At 38.5% G+C, this 23,080-nt stretch overlaps 1 protein-coding gene across 1 annotated transcript; it reads right to left on the bottom strand.

Annotated features, from left to right (window-relative positions):
• Positions 1 to 1,286: 1,286 nt before the first annotated feature.
• Positions 1,287 to 2,616, bottom strand: LOC108028115 (uncharacterized). Its single transcript, XM_017099764.3, has one exon. It carries the CDS (start codon positions 2,518 to 2,520, stop codon positions 2,194 to 2,196), a length of 327 nt encoding a protein of 108 aa, XP_016955253.1. The 5' UTR covers positions 2,521 to 2,616; the 3' UTR covers positions 1,287 to 2,193.
• Positions 2,617 to 23,080: the final 20,464 nt, after the last annotated feature.

Consider the following 23,080-nt stretch of genomic DNA (forward strand, 5'->3'; position numbering starts at 1 on the left):
AATATTCCCTTAAATCTTTTGCTTATTTTGAAAAAATCGGAAACTGTTTGTTTACGGGTCACTTTACCATTCCTCCACCTATTTTTTGAAACCCAGCTGGACACACGCAAAACCCACACATGCACTTGAGGCTTTCACCGCTTTCTCCCGGAGAAAGGGTTGCTGAAGGATGAAGGGTACGATATCATGTGTGGACGCTAAGGCAAACAAAAGTGCAAATTCCCGGGGGGACATTTGATTGAATTCAGACAGTTAACCGTCCTCATAATGCGCATTTCTGAAACCAAAAAAGGAAATCCTTTGGCTTCTGCTTATCTGCCTGGAAGAAAAATATCAAAAAATTTTAAAATCGTCTTCAGGGGCTGGGGAACAGTTTATTTGGCAAATGGTATTTGTTCTTTGCCAGTTCTTCTCCTGATTGATATTATTATGGGCAGGCCCGTCCATTGATTGATGGCTTCGGTGGACTGCGCTAAAACGAACCGTCTATTTGGATTTCAGAAAATTAAAAAAGCAGCTTAGCATCAGCATCCTTTCCCCAGTATTATTTGCCTTATACAAAGCGTATTAAAAATCGAGAGTTGAAAGATTTCAGTCGTTCTTTTTTCAAGCTTAGCCCAAAGGCAGATTTTAAAGTTGGGTGCCGCCACGCGACATTTTTCCGCATCGATTGTATGAATCCGGAAAATCGGGATGAGGGAATATGGGAGATTATTCAGTGTCCTTTGTCAAACAAACGGCTTTGATCTCTGCCGCCAGTAACCATTTTCTAAAGATGGGATGAGGGGTAGAAGGTGCTGCTCAATTGAAGGTGGCAAAGTTTTATCTGCGATGGGTCTCAGTAAAATGGCCTGTGTAATTAACTGGCATAGTGATCTTTTCTATTTATTAGTGTTTTTTTATTGACTGTGAAATAAAAGAAAAGAATGTAATATTAACTTTTTGTCGAGAGCAACCATGAAAAATTTGTGGTAACTGGGACACGCGAACACCTACGTTTGTTTACCAAAGATTTCCATACCAATTTCATTATATTTTAAAATAATCGCTTTTTTAAAAATTTATTATGTTATAAAATCTGCCACAAATAAATCGGTAATATTATGCATATAACTCAAAACCTTGTTGTTTTAATTCAAAGGGCATGAAAACGTAAGTTTAATTTTTTTAATTAAAATTTAAAAATGAAAAGCTAAAAAATGGAATCCTCATTTCCTCACCCATCAAATAATCACAGTACATTTTATTCAGTAATATTTTTATTTCATTTATTTTCATACGGCTTGTTTACTTAAATTACATTTAAATTACTTAAAAGATGCGTACTTTTGGTTATGTATGTAAATATTTCTACTTTTGAACTTGTACTATGTTTATGCTCGTGGCGCGAAAATGCGCCTCTTCTCCGGTTTATTCCGCAAGAGTCCTAGCCACATATTGCTTATAAGTATGGATTTAAGAACTAAATTGACACACACACAGCTTAAACATCGACGGCAAAGTAAATATAAAAATATATATGTTTCGCTTATAAAATATATTTCCATAACTATTTGCTAAGTTGAAGAAGCAATCTACCTAGGAAGTTGAAACTTTAAAATTTCCCCATAAATAGACACCAAGAGAGTTGTTTGTAAAAAAGTTGTAACTATTTTTAGGTATAGAATATAGAATAGTTTGGCTTATCAACTAAGTTGGTTTCGATTTGAAAACTAGCGGCTGCTTATAAAATTTTGTTTGTCATCTTTTCGGAAAATTCTCCAATATTTCTTCAGATACATCCTTCTTCCTTTCGTTTTTCTTGCACTGGGCCGACCTCCAAAGGGAACTTGACTTAATCAGTTAACTCAGTAAAACTAACTTAAATAAGTTTACTAAACAAATATTCGCACTGAAAATATTGTTAGTAAAATTATTTATCACATTTGCGCTTATCCAAACACTACGATTTTGTTGTAACCCGACGGCAATTTAGAAACGCTGGGCAGGAATAATTTCCGACAAAGAAAATACATGTATACAAAATTATCATTTTTTTGGGGTTTTCCTTGGGAAATTGATTCACATTTCTCTGTCACTGTCTCGCTCTCTCTCTCGAAAATTTGGGGGCTGCGCTAGTTCTCACCAACGTAAGTAATCACAAGTTGCGCTTTTAGGAGCCTTGGTTGGTGTTTAATATTTTTTGCAAAATATTTACTGCGCCTGCGGTTGGATTTGCACGGTGGCCTTTAGCTTGCTGGATTTTCCGGAAGCCTTGTGTTGAAGGTAGAACTGCTTCAGGACCTTGCACATGGTGAGCGCCAGGATTTTCCAGGCCAGCAGTTGCTCCTCGGCGCTCGGCGGCGAGACTGGCTCACTTGTTGCTGCCGGCTGGGGGACTTCCTCGGCGGCAGACGGAGGTCCTTCGAAGTCCACCTGATCGTGCCCAGGATCTATGGAGAAGGCCATGGGACTGTCCACTTGATCGCCACTCGGTTCGGACTTGGAGGCGTGCTCTTCCTCGAAGAAAGGTATGGCCATGTTGGGTCTCTCTGATTTACGTAAAAGTGGCACCGTGTAAGTTTCCTGACTTTTCCAGGGGCTTTCCTGCCTCTCCAGGTCTGAGCTCTTGGCGAGTTGTCGTGCGACTGAGGCGCTCGGCCCGCAGGACACCCGTATTTATACCCGGGAAACGGCGCGAGAGTTCGCCGCCCGCATCCCCTCTCACTCTCTCAGCCGCTCTCTGCTGCCATCTTCCCTCCCTTTCTCCGCGCGACTCTCCCTTTCTCGCGCTCAGTCTGTATCTGTGCCGTTATGTCGAGCTACTTTCATCACGTGCAGTAAACGCTTCCTCAAAGGAAATCGAGAGAGTCACACTTGTGGCATGTTACGTATACGTATTACGTTACGTACCCCACGTTGGGTTTCAAGTTCGAATTTGGAGGGGTGTTTCGAAGTGATACAGCCTTGCTTACGTTTTCGAATTAGGAAAGGGACGATTTCGAAAATGAACCTCCCCTCACAATTTGGGAGTAGATTTATACTTTCGGTTTAGAATTTTAAGGGGAAATGGTTTTGTGTCACAGAAGTTAATGTTTACGTTGTTTGCTTAAATTATCTTTTGTTATCAACTAAATAGTTTTATTATAACTAAATACCTTATTAACAACATATGGTTTCTTCTCATAGTTATAAACTGAAGTGGGTTTCTGTCCCAATTCCTAAAAATGTTGCTTCCTTTCGAATTATGAAGGGGAAGTATTCGAATGGTTTTACGGCTCAACCGAAACGTTTGTTTACTTTGCGTCTTTGCCTTTTCCATTTTTTTTGCCTAGGCGTGTCCTTGACCAATTTCTTTCGGCTTTTACTTCCTCTCATATAGAAGCAATATGTGAGCCTGTCTCTCTTAGGGAAAGCTTCTTTTAAATCGATCTTAATGTTACAAATGGAGTTTCATACTTTATTTTTTGTTAGCAGAAAATTAAAAATTATGAACTGCAATGAAATATAATTTTTAGTTACACCAAAAAAATACCACAACTATTAAAAAGTTGGTTTAAAAAACGGTGTACCCCCAAAAAGTTTAATAGAGATTTGTAAAGTGTCAAAATATTTTTCATTGTAAATGTTTTTGGAAGATTTATATAAAAACGAAAAGGTGTAAATCTCCTCCTTTGTTCTACATAAGACTTCTAAAAGTTCTTTAGCCCACTCTTCCATTTTCAATTATTTTAAAACAACCAAACCCAGCTGACATCTCCGTACGACCTTAAGAACAATCGGTTAACACTTTGCGAACCACATGCCAGGAATACTTTATGGTGGAAAGGAGTGTCTGTGTGGGTCCTTCCCCGCACCCTTCCTTTCACACCCTGCCAAATCAATTCCACAAATCAACATAATCAACTTCTCGCCGTAAGTCCAAAATATAATGCACTCGCCGTCAAAAAACTTCTTTTGTTACCCGCCGAATAAAATGGGCAAGAAGCAGCGCAGAATAAGAAAGAAAGCAGAAATAAGTGCCGTAAAAAAATGTAAAAACTTTTTTATAGTGGCCGCATAAAAAATGTAAAATAAAATGCAACCGAGAAACTTAAAGGGAAAATATGCGAAAGAGTGCACAACAAAAGGAAATTACCTTCGGAGAGTTCAGGTGAGTGGGCTGGGCCGATAATGACATCCAAGCGATGAAAACCCCAAGAAATCAGAGGAAAAATCCATGATCTAATTTGCTAAACACTCGAGCAAAATTCGAGGGGTTGGGCACCTCACTTACCCTCACCTGTAAACTCACAGAAAGGAATTCTCGAAAGCAAAACAAAGAAAAGAATTGTTTTCGCTTAAAAGAACATTCAAATGGAAATGTTCTGCTTGGCTCAACACAAACAACAAGTGCAGGCGCACACACAAACTGCATTTATTTAGTTGGCAAACAAAAAAGGGAAGAAAGGACCTGAAATGGGATCCAAAGGACGGAACGCATCGCATCGAAGGAGTAGCATTTGAGTACCTCCAGACAGACAATGCATATATACAGCTATGGGTGCACCGTATCCGCATAAAAGTGAAGTGCGCCGGGGCATGTGCAGCACACGAACAGCGAAACAAGACGGCAGGAAAAAATTGCAAGGGAGCAGCACCCAGAAAAGTGAGTTTCAAGGAGGGACTGATGAAAGGATACCCTTCTTAAATGAATAATTATATTGTCAGTCAAGAATGCTTTATTTTGGATGAAGATTCACCAACACCCCAATTTTTTAAGGTAAAGTTTATAGGTCAATACCGTTCTTTAAATGTAATTAATTGTATAAGCTTAAATAATATATTGATTCTTTTAAAATTACCATAGAAGTAGATGAAGATAAAATTAAACACAAATTTTGTTTATGCCTCTAATTTTGTATAAAACATTTAAATTTTTATTGCACTTATAGAGTCAGGTACTTCCTTTATCAAAATCAAGTAGAACAATATAACTGATTAGAATCCTATCTTCTTTTGGGAAGTAAAAATAATATCTCTTAAGACCTGAAGTACAGTTGCACCATATCCATTTCCCGATTAATTTCCCTACTTCCCTGCGTTGCATCCCGCGTTATCGCCAATCGATATCAGCTCTTCTTTAATGCCCATTATAGGGTATTTACCTTTCCAGCACTGGCACAGCACAAAACGAAGCGTCGCTTTTGTCGCGGGGCACTTTGTTGCCTTCTGGCTGTCAGATTGATATTAAATTATATACCTTATTATCATGGCAGTGTTTGCTTTTTTGTTTGCCAACCATGTCAGGGGGCGTGGCAAGTCGTGTTTATTTACAGCTGGCAACAATTGTTGCTGAAATGCATTTCACTTTGGCGCACTTCGGAGGATGCACCTCAAGTCAAAGTCAAAGCCAGGACACTTCACATGTGGCTTCCCGTTCCGCATTTATGGGCGGGTTTTGTTTTGCTTTCTTGTGTAAACTGTTATTTTTCAAGGAGGTGGAAGGATACAAGGGCTTTATGCTTGATGGTTGCGCCCAAGTGACATTAAATGGCAGCCACATCCTTTGACTTTCGTCCTGCTCTTCCTGCCATAAAGTGGCTGAAGTGGCAGCTTAAAGTTCGCCTGCAATTTAAAGCTTTTCCCTTCGGACGACGTATAAAATATTTATATTTCCAGCTATTTACGCATTTTTCCTTTATATTGGCCATCAAAATAAATTGAAGTAATTTTAGTTCGATGCGCAAACTAAATGGGATTAAAGATTCGATTGTTGATTGCCTGGGCAGCTTTATTTGTCTATTTGCCTTGTGTTCATGGGAGGTGGAAAATCCTATAAACAAGTAGAAGCTAAATAGTTTTCTATGAATATGGGGTCTTATTCATGCTTCGAGTGGTCTGAATACGTCTGGGAAAAGTATGTGCTGCAAATGGAAGATAGTTTAAATGAACTTCACACAGTTAGCTCTTACAGGACTGGTAAACTAATTCGTATCTTAAAATTGTAGAGTTATACCTGTTCTTCCACAATAATTACCTCAAACCATAAAATTTGAAACTGGCAATCTCATCTACCGAAACCCGATGGCTAATCGCCTCCATTGTCTGCAGCAGGCAACCAAAAGTGCCGCACTAATTAACAAATTGATTTATGAAAATGAAAATGACAAATCTCCAGGGACAGCAGCCCAATCATCAGGGTGGAGCCGAAAAACTCTCATATGCAAAATATTTGGCAAAAAACAAAGCAGGCACCACAATGGGCCACAACCACCCTCGGGATGGTCGAAAAACTTTGACTCTGCGGTTGAATCTAGAACTCATCCACCGCAGACAGACATTTAATTAAGGTGTCTTCATGGTTACAATCTCCGACTGAACTCGAGTGGCAAATGAGTCTAATTAATAACGAGGCATTTGCAGCATAATTCATTTGGCAGCCAAACTTTTCTTTGGGATGAGTAATTATTTCTAAGCTTTGCGTACAGCGTGGAGCCTGAAATATGTTTATTTTATTTATTTTCACTTTGACCTAAAATTTCTGTTGTAATAAAATTTTTTATTTAAGGAATTCTGAAATAAAAATGTATTTGGGTATCATTTTTCGAACCACATTTGGTCATTACATTTTTCCATTTTTCGCTTTTCCCGAAAACTTTTTCTCCTCATTTCAGCTGTCCGGCAATTTTTCTTTGTGGTGTTACCATTTTGATGACTTAAGCCAGGCGTCTGACTTGAATTTATTGCCGGGTTGATATGTTTGGCCTTGGTCCGCCGTAATTTATGCAAATTGTTTAGCACTTTCCGCACTCTACAACCCCTGGACACTACAATTAATTCCCAGGTTCAATCATATAAACCAAAAACCTCCCGTAAATGGTATTTATTTTTGGGTGGTTTCGTATAATCGAATTTTAAGGATAAACATTGTCCTGCCAACTAAAGTAAATAAACATTCTAGACCGTCCAAGACATCAAAAGCGTGTTTAATTTATGGTTCGTTAGGTCAGCCAGTTGCTGTCAGCAGTGAAAAGGCTTTTGTCTGGTCCCGACCTCAGTCCGCATGGAGTATGCAAATCAAATGGAGTATTCATCTTCGTCAGTTCTCGGACCCTTGCGGGTCCTTTGAGGTGTTGGCTTAAACACTAAATGGAAATTACACGAGAGGGGAACTCTGAAACACACCCAAATTCCATCCCTCCGATGGGTCAAGAATAATTCCTTTTTGATTTCCCTCCCCCGCTGTGGAAAACTGTGGGAAAATGGTCACGACACATGTGAGACGAGTAGGAAAATTTATGTGAGTCCAGTTTGGTCATAAAAAAGGGACAACAAACTTAGCTCAACTTTCTTCTTGGGGAGATCCCAGGCAATACAATGGAAACATTCGTAGCGATTCTGCAAGGATCTTTGTGCGGTCAGTTCAAGTAAGCATAAAAGGCGACAAAGTGCCACTTTGGTGCTTTAAACTTTCTTCCCCACTTGTTACTTTAGAATGATTCAACGCATTCAGTGGCCAAGTATTTCTTTTTTATTTTAAACTCCCAATTTTGAGGGTTGTTGGGCAAAGAAATGTCTGCTGGGCATATCAAAAAGCCGCTTCGGTTGTTATTAAATGTTTTACGGCTCGAACAGACCAGATATGTACAATGGAGATTTTTGAATTGTTGAGCCCCAAGGAGACTTAATGTTTATTGTGTACTTTTTATTGTCAGCTCAGCTTTTAATTTAAATGATATAACACAAAATGTTTGACTTTATGGGGAGAGCCCATAACGTACTTTGGGATATGTGAAATGTTTTAACAAGAAGGGCATCCTTGGTGCTTTTAAGACGTATTATATACCTTTGAGTATGGGCTTTTGATTTTAAACTGAGAATTTCAAGCTATAAAGGTTCTCCATTTTATGAGCATTGCATTACAATTTCAAGTATAAAGTAAGTATTCATTTATTTCATTTAGAATAAAATAGATATTTAACTTACATTTTTAATAACCCTTTCTTTACCTCACTTTTGAGTAAATATTTGCTCTAAATATTTTACGTGAATATTTCGATAACATTTTTGGACATTGACAGAGTATTTAAAATTCTTGTATATCATTGAAACCTTTCCTGGCAACCGTTCGGTGTAAAAGCGGCGCATTAAAAATAATTTTTATAGTCAACTTTATTTGCAATTTTCTTTTAAAATTATTTTCATACACTTTTATCTTGGGGGTGGCTTGGAAACTTTGTGGTATTACCTTTGCCCTCCCTTATTTTTATTGGATAATATTTATTAGTTCTTAAAAATTTCGACTCGACTCGTTTAATTTGTTAAATCGACGCGTTTTCGTAAGAAACGTTTTTTAACAGCACATATAAATTCGCTTTTGAAGGATTTGCTCGATGCAGAACAATTGGAATTTATGGGGGCTTCAATTCGGGGGCGTGCACTGCAGACATCAAATAAATTCAGCGATCATAAAATTGTCTGCCGGCAAATCCATCCAATATATTAAACATATTTGACTACCAATTACAGACACCTTCTCGTCGACTTTGGAGGTGGGAAAAAACTCTGGCTCAACGCACATGATAATTTATCGCACATGCCTACATGAACATGTCACCCCCTCGCAATTCGATGAGGTGGGGGTTCGAGTGAATATATTCATATTTTCCCTATATGACCATTGTCTTTATCCCTTTTCGGGCTCAGACTTGGGCGATGATTTGCAGCCGCTGCCAGTAAATCAAGCCTGCAGCATTAGATCAGATCAGCAGCCTGCAAGGATAATAAATGAATTGTTTATGGACCGACAAAGTGGGCAAAGTAAGGCCCCTTCTCTTGTTTTTCCCCCCTCTACTTTTGATGTATTGCGTCTTATTCTGAGGTGTCTAAGCTACCTATATGAACACGGAGGAGTGGATTTGGTAGCATGATGAATCTTTGACTTGAAAACAGGGTTTGACTTTTTTATTGAACACGATTTTTAAAATGGGGAGTAATGGTGGAGTTGTGACTTTGTTATCCTGACTTACATATAACCTAACTTAACGTACTTATATTTATTAAACAACTTCAGCCTTGCAAACTGTTACTATTAATTCAAATGTAAAATCTTAGAATTCATAAAGGAATCCCACGACTAAATGGAAATGAAAGAACTCAAGTTATGGAATCTTGAAGTGTAGTTTATAGATTCCTATTCTCAGAGCCGTTGGAAGCACTAAAAAATCAAACATGAATATCGGCTATGTGCAGTTCGTGGTTCCCATTCCTAAAGATATTGGAATTACTCACAAATCCATAATGACATTCGGGTGCAGTTTTTATCCTCGTTAAAAAGCTTTTAATGTGGAATGTTTGAGAATTCAACCTCAAGCTAATAAATCTCGATCCCAATACCCAAGTTATCGAATCTATTATATTTCCTGGTGTCCTTTAAGTCATGCAAGCGATGCAATATATTTAAACAGTTTTAAACATTTAAAACTCGGTGTAATGATCTGTAAGCTCTTACTCGAAGCTCGTTCACACCGTCTGGTTGTCACCTCCAGTGCGATGTCCCTTCTTCCGCAATTCCCACCGTAACCCCACGTCCTTGCTTCGGTTTCGGTTTCCCCACAACCTCCAGTATTTGCTGTCCTTCCATTGCTGCCCAAAGGACAATTGTTAGGCGTCGCCTGCCATCCGCTTGTTGTTGTTTGTTTCTGGTCGCTGGCCACACTCCGCAGCCAAGTTCCTCAATTAAAAAGGGTCCTTCGGTGGGCGGACTCGGTCATGTCCGGGCAAATACGTCCATTGACGGCAGAGAAAAGAGTTCAATTGATGCCTGACATATTCCTTTGTACGAGGCGGGGGGTGAAGCGAGAGGAGGGGTCATGCAAATTGTCGAAATATTTTCAACTGACCAACAATTGAGTGGGTGGTTCGGAGGCAACGGCTTCCCACCTTTCCGTGCTGTTGTGATTGGTTTTTGTCTAATGGAACTCGAGCGTGGCAACAATTTCATTGAATTGGATTTCAATATAGCACAAAAATGCGTGTCTGTGTGACTGAGTAAAGGAAAAGAGCGTTGCTTTCGATACCCTGGAATCGGTAGGGGTATTGCCATTTTATATAGACTTTGAGAAATTATAAGCAAGGAGTGTTTTCTCTATGAATTTGACTAGTTATTGGGTTAAACAAGCTTTTAAAATGCGTACAAAAAATAATTTAAAACTATAAGTAAATATTATAATTATACAAATTGTAAATGCACTAATATTTATCTATTTTTAAATTGTTATAAATTAAATTAAATTTTATTACAGATAAATTTATTTTTTACTCCTTAATGATAAATAGTACAAAATGGTACAACTAGTTATATTTCAGATACTACATAAACAAATTAAAATTTTAAATTCAAAACCAACTCCGTAAACTAAGTATAGGGTATGGTAGGTCGAAAAACTTCGTTTCAAAATATTACCTTTTGATTTCCTTTTTGGGGTTCCCCGCCGTGGACATCGCCGAGTCTGTGTGTGTATTCCTTTCACAATTCGCTGGTCATTAAAAGGGACACGTGCAGTGAGGCACGTGACCCGTGCCCGGTTTCCCTTGTTCTCCTGAAAACGAAACTCCGAAACTGGACCTGGGATCCCGGGGATCCTGAGACCTCTTCCATTGTTTCGGCCTTCCTTCCTTCCGTTTCGTTTTACGGGGCACTTGAGGAATATGTTTTACAATGATTAGTGTAAATATTTGAGGGCCGAACTGCTCACACGCCGCAACACAATGCCCAATGCCCGAGCCCAAATTGGGACTCGAAATGAGAGGCATTTGTCGCTTAATTTTTGAACAAATACATTTCATTATATCGATGTTTGGCCAGCGCGGTTTTGGTTTCACTTCCGGCCATGCGCCCAAGACGGACCCCATCACGGTAATTTGTTATTAATTGCAGAATGTTGATTTTTGTTTTGATTTCTCTTGTGGCGGGAGCGGAAAGAAGGGGATATGTGAGGAGAATAGGACACTCTGGGAAAATATCTTGAAAGTTTTATATACAACTTTCCTTTATTTAATACTCAGTAAAGCACTACTTGATCATTTATATTATAATATTTATAATTTAACAAGAAGGTTAATAAAGGGTTAACAAAATTAACTTAGCCATACTTTTTTATACCATAACTGGAACTGACTGCGCCCAACTTTGAAGCAATTTTAGACCATGCGGGCGCATCGAATTTCCCGCAACTTGCATAAATTATAAAGCGGAAGAGCCTTTTGGATGGGAGCAGTTTAATCAACATCAGACACACGACCCACGTCGTAATCCCTTTACGATGAGCGCCAGATCGAGCCGAAGGAAAAGGGTTAAAAAACGAGGATGGTCCAAAAGGAGCGGGCGTGAAAAGAGCAACAATGTGGGAATAGTCGTGGAATCCCCTGCCACATTCTGTTGCATGTTTTGAAGTATCTGCTGGATTCGGGGCAGCCCATCAATGTCAGTCATAAATTCATCACGCAAATCTGTTTTGCATTCGTGCGGTCACGTGACTTCATCCTCGGCCTTAGATAATGTTTGACATTCGGGCATATTAATTGTTCAAATTAAATAGATCTGCGGCTGCCGCCTCTCCAGAGTGTGAACAAAGTGTTGTTGCCACAACAACTTGAGTCGCGGGGTTGCGTATTTGAGATGGAAAACTGGTAGCAGAAGTGGGCCCACAACTATTGGCAATTAAGTTAATTGTGTAGATTTCAATGTGCAGCCGGCGCCGCAGGACATCGTTGCTAGCTAAGTCTGCAGGGAAGCTAGAAGCGAGGGCTGACTTCGCAGTTGTAATATAAATTATGTACAAATTATTTCCAAAAAGTTCTTAACTTTATAAAAAGAGGATAACACAACTGAAGACTGGGCCTAAGCACTTTTAAATGTTTTATTTTTCAGTTAGTGGTTATTAAAATATTTCTAAATTGTATTGCTATTCAAACAGTTAAAAAATTAATAAAGAATGTTCAATTACCAAAAATAGTAACCTTTTGTTGGTTTCCCTTAAGGCAAAAAGTAAACACAATACATTTCTGTGACAAAAATTCACCATTCAACACATTTTGCAATATTAGGATTCATTATTCCTTTGACTTACCTGTCGATCCCCCCTCGTAAAGTATTGTACCTCCAAAACAAGGCACTCCGCATTGTCCTCAGCTCCGCTCCTCTTACATAAATGCAGACACATTCAGGAACGGCATCAGCAGCACCATCGACATCATCGAGGGCATTATCGTCATCGCCAGGACAATGTCAGGCGCAGCTTAGGCAAATAAATGTATGTATATACATAAATCCCGGCACAAAGGACATTGGGCAACGGTGTGTGTGAGTCAGACATACAAAAACAAATAATTACAAGTAAAAATCGCTGCGAGTATAATGGAGCAGATAATGAGGTGAGGTCGGGGTGCGGGTTGGGCGAGACCAGACGATGCCAGGGCCCCGGCAATTAAACATTTTCAATAAAATTTACACCTGAGCTCATTTTAATTGAGTTGCAGGCGGTGAGTCTGCACTTGAAAAAGGATCGGCAGGAGCAGATAAACTTGTTCTCCGCCGGAGTGAAGCGAGGTGAATCGGAGTGGAGTGCAGCACTCGAATCCTTCAGATATAATTGCCCGGCCCAGGCCGAGATGTTCAAGCTCGGATCCCGGACTGTCGGTCTGCTACTTGAACAGAACCCCTCCTCTTTATTCCAATTGATTTTTGCTTCAATGTAGTGGAATTGATTTGTGTACGAGTGGCCACGCCCACTCCACCAAATTAGTTGCCATAAATAAAAAAAGGAATCCAAACCAGAGCGAACACAACACGAAAAATTAAATAAGAAATTGGCAAGGAGAACGCAGCGGACAAGTGAAATATTTTTCTTATTTGGTCCGGAAATTTGCATAAATAAAGTTGCCATGACGTCCCCGGGATATTGATATGATATGGAGAAGGTAGCCGCGGCCAGGATATTTGCATACGATTGCGGGATACCCTTTCGAAGGACGGGTATCTTTGAAAATAAAGAAGTCTTGAAAAAAGGATTGCTCTATTCGGTACCAATTAAACATACAATTGTTGATATATCATAACATGTAATGCGTATTTTATAAATCATTTTTTATGTAAGTATTGTTTTATTCAGTATCCTTATTAGGCCTCTTTTTACTTAAGTAATAGTATTCTATATTTAGTTGAACTATTTAATATAAAATACTAATACACTCTAAAGTAATCTTCAAATTTATTATTGATAATTTTTTTAAATTATAAACAACAATGTTTTTTCCGTAACAGAGTAGCTCAAATTCGATTTCCCAATGCAGCTTTTTCCGTTTGCCATCGAGCAACTCTTATGACATCGTGAAATTCTTGCCTCAATAAACATAAATTTGCACTGGCATTCGCACAGAGACCCCAATAGCACACCCCTCCCCGAAAGTGTGTGCAACCCTCGGTGAACTATAAAAATTGCCAATAAGTTGATCCCCTGGTCCCCTTGCCAAATGAAAAAACGAAGGAGGTCTCGGAAAATGTTGTCGCATGCAAATTTGCCGCCTGATTTGTTCATTTTGTTTCAATTTGCGCTCGCCTCGATTTCCTTTTGCGCCTCAATAAAGTCCTCGGCGAGTGCATTCCACAAATAATTGCAATGATTCGCTTTCTCAAACAATAAGTCGGGGATGTGTGTCCTCCTGGCATCATTTTATTTTTCTGATTTCGATATGGTAATTTTGTTTTTTTTCTGTGCCGTTGGCCAAACATGTGATCCTTGACGGGGGGAGTGGGATGCTGTCTGCTCTCATTATTAGTATTTGACTCCCGGTTACGCTTAGATTACAGGAAAGTGTTGCCAAATTGAAAATCCGAATGAGTAAATTTGAACCCCCATCAACTCCTAACCTTTGTGTAGTGCAATGAATAAAATGTATTACTTTTTTAATTTTGAAAAAAACAGGAATGGGACTATTTAAAAATGTAGCTATGAGTATGAATTTATTTTATCTTTTATATAAGTTTAGTTAATCTTTAACTACATTTCTTTATATTTATAAAATGTACACCTGCTAATCGCGACTACCTCCGTCACCAATCAGCTAAATTAAATTCGCAGAACCTTTTTTTTAGCGCAGGGACACCCTTGTCAGTTGGGCAATTAAATTCAGCATGACTTTAATTATATTTCAACAAATTTTAATAAGGCACCGTCGTCCTTCTTCTATATAGAAAATATAATTCCCTTTTTATAAATGCTGGCGAAAGGGAAGAAAAAATTGCTAACAACTTCAATTAAATTATCAACTTTCAGCACGCAGAAGTCTCGACCGATGGGCGAGGTCAGAAAAAATTGGCCGCTGAAAAAGTTTTTCGGGCGAGTTTTAACTCAATTTGACTGCGGAAAAGTTTTCCTTCTTCTCATTTTTCCCGGCATCGCTTAACGCGGCTTAATTGTGGTCACAGGTGTTGAGGGCGAAATTTTTATCGTTCTGTTCACAGTTTACAAAAAATGGTGTACTTACAGAGGCAAAACAGGGGGTGGCCGGCTGGCGAAGGGAAAAGGGAGGTCGGCTCATTTCGTTTAAGACAATTTTTATGACCTTTACGACTATTTGCCGAGTCGTTGCATTGGATTGGCTTTGATTGCGTTTATGGCCCTAAGCTTCTTGGGCCAGAAATAAAATTCCTCAATTTATTTGTTTGTCTTAGCCGCATAAAAAGCGAGAGCCCACTTTTGACTGGTCTCTTTCTGGTAATTTGATATTCTTTTCAACCCTTTTGTTTCTTTGGCTGGGGGCCAGAATCCTTAGCGCGCTTTTCAGCGCTGTGCGTTTTTTAATTGCTTGAAATTTAATATTTTTTGGCGGGTCTCGATGTTTGTTTTATTTTATGCTAATTATATTCGCATGCAACGCCAAGCAGTCTCTGTTTTTATCTTCCCCACTTTGGCTGAGTTTTTTCCGAAAAGCCAATTATAAAATTTCATTTTTGCACTCTTCGCTTTTCAGTTTGTTATTGAAAATAGCTCTTGGCGTTGGTAATCCGATAGGCGCAATTAGCGAGTCAGGGGAGGTCAGACGAGATGAGAATTTAATAGCAATAAGCAGATTGCCGGATTGTTACCACATAAGTGCGGCTTAAAGTTAAGGGACAGCACTCAGCCAAGCTCATTTCAATTTGCGACTCTTGCTGAGTTTTTTTTTAATAATAAATAATAATGTTTGATCATAGTCCAATTATGCTTCTTAATATCTGCTTAAATATTCCTTAAGAAGCGCATACTGGAATAAAAATACAAAAGGTCCTCACGGTTGATTAAATAGTAAACGATATTTATTTGACTAAGCCAGAATGAACAGAAATAAATATATATATATATATTTATTAGGTTATTTTTGAAAACATTAAATTCATTTTATTTCATTTTGTGTGTGTGTGTTTTTTTTTAATTGGCTTAATTTATAACAAAACCCTCTACTTCATTTTATTTACATTTTATAAATTTATTTCGACGCAAATCATAGATGGTAGCCCCAACCTAAATGAAAATTTTAATGTAAGCAAAAAGTCTCTAGAACAAAGTAAAACCAGGCGGTCAAACCTCCTCCAAAATGCACACACCTATTTATATTTATGAGCTGACCCGCGTCGAGCATCGCGAGTGCATTATAATTCAATAATTTCCGCACTCGCTTGGCGGCAGGATTTTTTAATTGCTTTTCAATAACAGGGAAGAAGGGCAGGGGCAGGGCAGGATGTCCTGCGCGGAGCCTGTTCAGGCGCTGATAAGCCGCAGGATAATCATCAGCATGGCCAACGCGTTAAAATGCTGAAAAATTCATACGTGTGCAGCTGAAATATTTACGAAGCGAATTAAAAAGCGCGCTAATGCAATTCACTCGGCCAGCGCTAATTTAAATTTTTAAGTGGCCCTGCAATATGCGAAAATAAAAATTTGAAAAAAGAGCAACTGCAAATGGGGAACCGAACTTATATGTACTCTCAACATAATATAACAGTGTCGAATTTCAGGTGTTTTTATTCCCAACATTTATTTAAGATTAAAAAATAAAATAAATAAATAAATTTCTTTTTCATTTATCCAGTTTCCAAGTATTTTCATTCTTTATAGGCCTTACAAAAATCATTGGCCACCTTTTTTGCAATTCCAAATCCTAACAAATTGAATACCGAAATAATGGTTCCCTTTTGAGATACCCTTCAGGTCGTCCCATAAAAGAGCAACGCTTGGCTGCCGCTGACGATGTGTGGTATGCAACAAATTGTTGCATGGCCTTTCAAACTAATGTCCGTTGCTGTCTCCCTCTCTGTCTATCCAAATTCGCTCTCTCTTTCCATCCAACTGGGTGGGCGGGCAACAATGTTGTGTTAATGTTTACACATGTCCATGACACGACCACAATGAACACGGTGCCAGAGCAGGCTCCATTCCGGTCTCGTTTTCCGGCTAGAACAGACCTTACACAGAAAAAAATTACTTTCTTTATGAAAGAAAGGGTTAAGCCACTCAAATATTACCGGAAATCACCTGTAGTCCACCATTTAATGTTAGTTTTTAATCAATAATCTCTTGAACGTGGATTAAAACGCTATTTCAATTTTTTAAACCAAAACTAAATTAATAAAATATTAATATAAAACAATTGCATTTGTAAAAAATTCTAGTTACTATAAAGCAAATTATAATTATATATAATTTATAAACATCTTTAAGCATCAGCAATAGCAGAAAAGTTTATTTGTATTCGAAGAAAGGACTATTTTAGATCAAACTCTTAAAACATGAAACCTTCTTTTGCAGAGAGCACCCTTTTCTCGCAGTGCACCCTGCCAGGCCAATTCAATCCAATCCAGCCGGGTCTGTCCATAAAGTGCATCAGTTGCGCTGCATTGCACTTTGGAGTTCGGCCGGGCTGAGTGGAGCGGAGTGCCTCAAATGCATCGAGTCTGTTCGGGTGTCGATAGCAGGCCTTAATTAAAATTAACATTTTTTGCACAAAACTTAACAGGTCCTTTTACAATGTGGGGCTACGCTTTTAGGCCAGAGTTAACTCAATTGGGCGCCCTGGACGCTGGAGAATCGCAGGGGATGTGCCCTCGTGTGTGGGTTCAGGGCCTCTAGGTCTATGCCATATTTCTATTGATTCTGATGATGGTGATTTAATTTGGAGCGTCAAGTGTGCGTTATTGATGCAAACCGAAGAGGCTTTGAGTGCATTTGCCGTTTTAATAGCCTGCGGCAGGTAGGAGGGCTTCGTTTTATTATTTGAACGGGCAGCAGGGGATTAATTCTAACGTGTCCAGGATTTGGGAAACGGATGAATGTTGGTTAGTGTAGATGTTTTAGATTTTGATGATGGGCAAGAAAATGATAAAAAGGTTGACTGGTCCTAGATTTGGTGTTGGTGGGGAGATATTTTTTATTAGTTTAGCGATGGTCAATTACTTTGGAGCTTAAGTTGATCAGTAAATTGGTAAAATGTAAGTGAGTATTAATATTGAATAATAGATATTACAAAAAATTGCTATTATTTTCTACTAGCTACTAATATTTGCAAGGACTATTCTACATGTTCGTCTTGAAATGCTTTTAGTGCTTATAACAAAGAAATGTTTATTTTATAAATTTAAAAACATTTTATTTCCGGTTTTAATTTTTAAAATGTATTTTAAAGGCCTGACATTGTCTACTTTGAAGTGCAACTAATTTTAAAATTAAAGCTCTAATTATTTCTGGTGCCTAATATGTCATTTACTGTACAGACTATCCCAATAGCCTTTACTCAAATCTAGTAAGTCAGAGCGCATTTTGTTAGACCTTATCAGGACTCCATTTAAAAGTTTGCTTAACTTTACGATTTGCATGTCAAGCCGAACTGGGTTTTCCCATAATCCTGCAAAAAACGACATTTATCCACCGACGGCAAAACGCGCATATAGCCATATTTAATAACCGGCTCATATTTCCACATAGTTTATTTGACTTTTTGCGAAAATGCATTTCCGCGGCAGTCGCGAGCAGCCGCCGGCGTCAGGGGGTTAAAGTGGTGTTGCGGGGTAAGAGCTGTGTGCAGGTCTGCATGGGTAAATATCAATATTTACACCTTTAATTAAAAACGCTAACAAGGTTATTTAGTATGTTGTAGAAGGGGAAACGTAGGGAGAGTGGGGGATTGGCCAGGAAATCTGGCAGGAAGTCAGCCGTGGCCGAGCAACTGAAGCTCGGTTGCCACGCCGGCACTCTCCCCTTCTGCCGCTGCCGGAAAAGCTTTTAAGCGAAAATGCCAAAATGAAAATGTAAAATTCATTTTTCACTCACTTGTTTAACTTAAAATTAATGCACTATGTGCAGAGCAGGTTCATTTGGGTGGGAACATAAGGATGAAATGTACGCACGAGATACGTGTAATACACATCCAAATAATAATAAAAGAGCAAGCAAACTTATTTTCATAAGTATATATATTTTTTTTCCAGAATAATTAAACGTTTGTGAACAATAGTACGTCCTTTGTTAATTTCATTATATCAAAAAATATAATTAGATTTTTTTAAAGCCCTTCCAAGCAAATTTAATCGTAAGTTCAGTCAATATTAACAAATAACGTCCTCCTATATACGGTTCATTATTTTATAGTTCTTCTACAAATACGTTCTGCAAATAAAAAATTTTGTTTTATTTATATTCAGAACTTAACAAAGAGAAGTGTTAAACAGCAAAGAGATCGAGTGGCTTACAGGGAATTAGTCATCCGTTGGTCAGCCCTGCGGCAATTTTATTCGGTGCTTTGGTGACCCCGACTGCCACTGCAAGACTGCAATTGTGTGCCTAAAATATTTGTCATATTGCACGTGCCACCAAAGGCTGCATCGCCGCCCACAGCGCGAGGTGGTGACATTAAAATCCAGAACTCCGCTGCATGTCGTTTAATTAAAAAATGCCCCAAAAGCATTTACTCAAACCGAAGGATTTGCTTAAAAGGGCAAAAAACCAATGCAACCATTGATGCAGTATCAAAAGGGATGTGTGCATTTTAATGAAAACGGAAACCGAATAATCAGCAAGTGACAATCTCCTAGGGTGGTGGTCAAGCTCAGATGGTATAGTACCACACGGAGAAAAAATATATTTATAAAAAAATAAACATAATTAATAATAATACTTAATACTTTTCTCAATAATATTGTAAAATTACTAATCGATTTCTTGAAAAATGGTATATATTGATATGTTCCTTGCAATACCTTTAAGTTGTTGCCGTGTAATATTTTTAATCGTATCTCTTAATATATAAAAAATTATTTAGTTTGCTAATATTCTTTCTGAAGAAGAGGTACGGATAATACCTACCATTATTATTTTCATTTATATGGTTCCTTTTCTCTTGGTGACTCTGATTACTAGATCTTTTTCGAGTGCAAGCCCGGACAAAGCGCCAGTGCGAATTGAGAAAAGTGCAACCCGTGGAGCGTATGAATTTAATGATTTAATCGCAGACCCCCGCCCCTCTTTGGGCCACGCCTTGTTGACACTGCATGCGTGTCAAGAGAATTTGTCAAAAAATGCAACCGCCGTCGGCAGCCCCAGGGGAAATCGGACAAAGCCAAGTGGACTCGGTGGCAGTGGAGGTGGAGCGGGCCTAGGGTTGCACTTGGCCAAGTTATTGACTTTGCGTCTCTGCCAAATCCTGGCATGTGGTCAACATTTAAGTGTAATTAATGCCCGCGGCCAGTCGCCGGTTGCATTTCATTCGATCTCAGCCCGCGGAAGCTGAATATGAAAGCCAAATATTGCGCTTAATTTGATTAGCGTGTCTGCGCCCAGATTTGGATTGCATTTTTCGGTTTTATTTGTGCATCCCAGCCCGAGGCAATGGTTCCTTCCGCAAATTTCCTCTTCCGCTGAGGGCCTTTTTATTATTATTTTTTGTACCCTGATTTTAGAATTTAGAATATGCGCTTTTTGGATTTGTAGATATAAAACATTTTTAAAAATCAATTTGAAAGGACAACAATGTTAATATAAATAATATGTTTGTTAATATTTTATTGTTTCATTTTAAAGAATCCCTCTTTAAATTTCCCATTTTTGTTTCTATGGAAGCCATGAAAACAATTCAAGAGATAAAGTCAAACTAATTGATCTCACTTTAAACCCAACTATGTTTTTTACTTCCTAAAAGTATAGACTTTTTAATATTCAACTACGATCCCTGGGGATTTTTGCAATTCGTTCAGCTCCTTCGTTTCAATTTTCTCAGGAGGAGGTCGCTAATCGAAAGTGTTTCTACTTTGGTAATTAATAGTTTTCCAACATCGGAAACTTTCAAACACTTTGAACTTTGAAAACTGTATGCAAATGCGCCATCAAATTCAGTTCCTTTTCCTTGCTGATTTTCTTAGGCGGGATAATTGAATTTACTTTAGGTCCGTTGAAAGGTTTTCCATTTCCATAGTTTCTATTAGCCCCTGCTACCCCCGTGGGGCCTTTGACGCCTCGTGTGTGAAGCATAATTACAGGGACTAGCCAAGTTCTTCAATTAAAATTTATTCGGAGTTCGTGAAGGGATGGCTTACTATACGTGGGGAAGTGTGGATTCCTTTTTATTTTCATGTCAAAGAAGTAAAGTTTTGGTCGCGCTTCGATGCGGTTTTGTGCGATTTTTAACCCTTTGTGCCACTGACAGCCAATTAATGATGATTTGTGGTCAGTTTGGGTACAAGAGTTGTAGTTTTCTGAAATTACATTTTATAGGTATTTTATTGCGAGAAAAAAGCTTATTGCAAGTTTTATGACAACTTTTTTAAGAGTTTTTATTAAAAGGTCTGTAGGCAAAGCCGTTTTGTTTTTTTTTTTTAATTTTTTGTATAAGAAAAATATGAGAGAGACATAACAAGTTGAGTATGTATGTTACCACACAAGTTTTCTTAAAAATGTTTAGATACCACATTAAATGATAGAGTATATGGCTTTTGACATAATTGAATAAACTCTTAAAAATATCCGAAAAATAATAAAAACATTATTTTCACAATATATTAGCTCCTAAAGTTGCATATATTTAAACTGTGTTCTAATTTCAGCTTAATTTTTTTCAAAATTCTTAGTTCGTTACAAGCGAGGCACATTATTTTCCACAGCTAAAAAAAGCCTGGTGGCCGTATCGAACACATTCCATGCCAAAGTGTCCAACAAAAAAAGGAGCAAAAACCCATGGCAGTCATAATGATGACACACTTACCACATAAACCGCACGCACCACATATAACCACCACCGGATCCACCGAGAGTGGTGCCACCACCCACCGGGGGGTGGGAAAAGCGCCTTTCAGGCGGAAAAAGCGCCGAAAAAGGGTTGGCAACTGGAAAGGCTTTCGCCGCTCCAGAACTGCCACTAAAATGCACGCTAATGAGTTTCAATTACGACCGACTGACAAGATGGGACGCTGCGAAACAGTTTTTATTTTTATTGACATGGCATTTGTGTCCCACCCCTCAGTTCCATTTGCCCGGTTGTTTTTGGTGTCGTCGCTTCTGTTGTCAATTTGCGTAAAATTTTGTCCTTTTTTTTAGTGTTTGTTTGTCGCTACTTTGATTGAAACTAAACGACGAGCTGAGCTGCGGCTGAAGGTGTGGCCGTGGGGGAAGTGGAGAAGGGGGCTTGGATCGAGTGCTTGATTTTAATTAAATTCTCATTCCCACAAAATGCGGCACAAGCAGCTGAGGCCTTCCTGGCCAACCTCTTCGTCCTTTCGTCCTGTGGCCCCTACTCTGCATCCGTTCGTCACTTGTCATTCTGATTTGCTTTGGCCCCAAATAAGGAGAGTATTAGGGTTATAAAGTCGGTTTGATCTTTACTTATCTGCGTTTATTTTTTAAGTTGTATAAATTTTTAATTTTAAAATGTGGAGGTTTTAAAAAAATGTATTAAAACTAGTTTCATTCAAAAAATATATACGTAAGCTTCAAAGTGATAATTAAATATTTTCGTATCAATAGTGGTCAATTGGATCATAAATGTTAGATTGTTATTGAAAAATTTAATATTATTATATATTTTTTATCATTCAATCATTTTAGTTGTGATAAGCAACGTATTATTTCAAATAAATACAAAAAAATTATGTTTAATTTTATATAAAAAAATTTAGAAATTCGTTTTTTATTTAAAAAGAGCAAACTGGGAAAACGTTTGGATGTGAAAGCAGGATTGAAACGCTTTAACCTATTAAGGCATAATTTTCCCTGTCACTTTATAATCACAATCACAAAACAAAACCCACTTATGCACCTACTTTCTAAGTAAGCAGACTTATTATATTTACTTTCAGAAAACCTTGTATCGTTTTGAATATTGTAACAGCATACAGCCTATTCGGTGTTCGGAAGCATCCATTCGCTGTCCTTGCTTTTTAAAATCGTAAACTTTTATGATTACAAGGGCCCCAGTGCGTTGGGTGTTGTCGCTTACTTTGTGGCCTGGAGTCGGTGTTGCCAGTGCCATTGGCACATGTTACAGCGAGCGAGAGCCATCTAAATGGTTATGGCGCCGTGCATTTTAAATAATTAATGGCCGAGTTGAGGACGAGTGGGGTTCCAGTGCACAATGCACCCAAACTCAAGCCCGCAGTAAGCGCTCAGAACAGGAGCAGACATCTCGACGGGGGCGCCACAAATGTAATAAAAATGTTGGGCCAAAACTTTGACCAAGAAGCCGACAACGAAGCAGAAGTTTGCCGACTTTGGCCAAAATCGACTCGACTGCATTTCAATTCCCAAACGATTATAAACTACCGACCGTTTGCAAATTTAATTTACAACTGCACAAAGTGAACAAACCGCAACAAGAGCTCGGAGCGAAGTTTTTACTTTGTTAAGGTCGGAGGGCAGACTTTTATTTGCCACCTACACAACAACTTTGGCCAGAGGGTCAGTTGGCAGCTGGAGCTCCTGGAATTAGCTGCTAACTGGGAAATGGATATGCACTCGAAAAAACAGCCTGGGGTATAAGAAGGTAAATATATGCGACACAAAGTAAGAAATATTCTCGCCGCATATCTTTTATTTAATTA

The sequence above is a fragment of the Drosophila biarmipes genome, chromosome 3L (assembly GCF_025231255.1).
Source record: "Drosophila biarmipes strain raj3 chromosome 3L, RU_DBia_V1.1, whole genome shotgun sequence".
NCBI classification, from domain to species: Eukaryota; Metazoa; Arthropoda; class Insecta; order Diptera; family Drosophilidae; genus Drosophila; species Drosophila biarmipes.

What these genes read in the sequence shown, in the direction of transcription:
- LOC108028115 (XM_017099764.3), bottom strand. Translation starts at nt 2,520, where the DNA reads ATGGCCATACCTTTCTTCGAGGAAGAGCACGCCTCCAAGTCCGAACCG.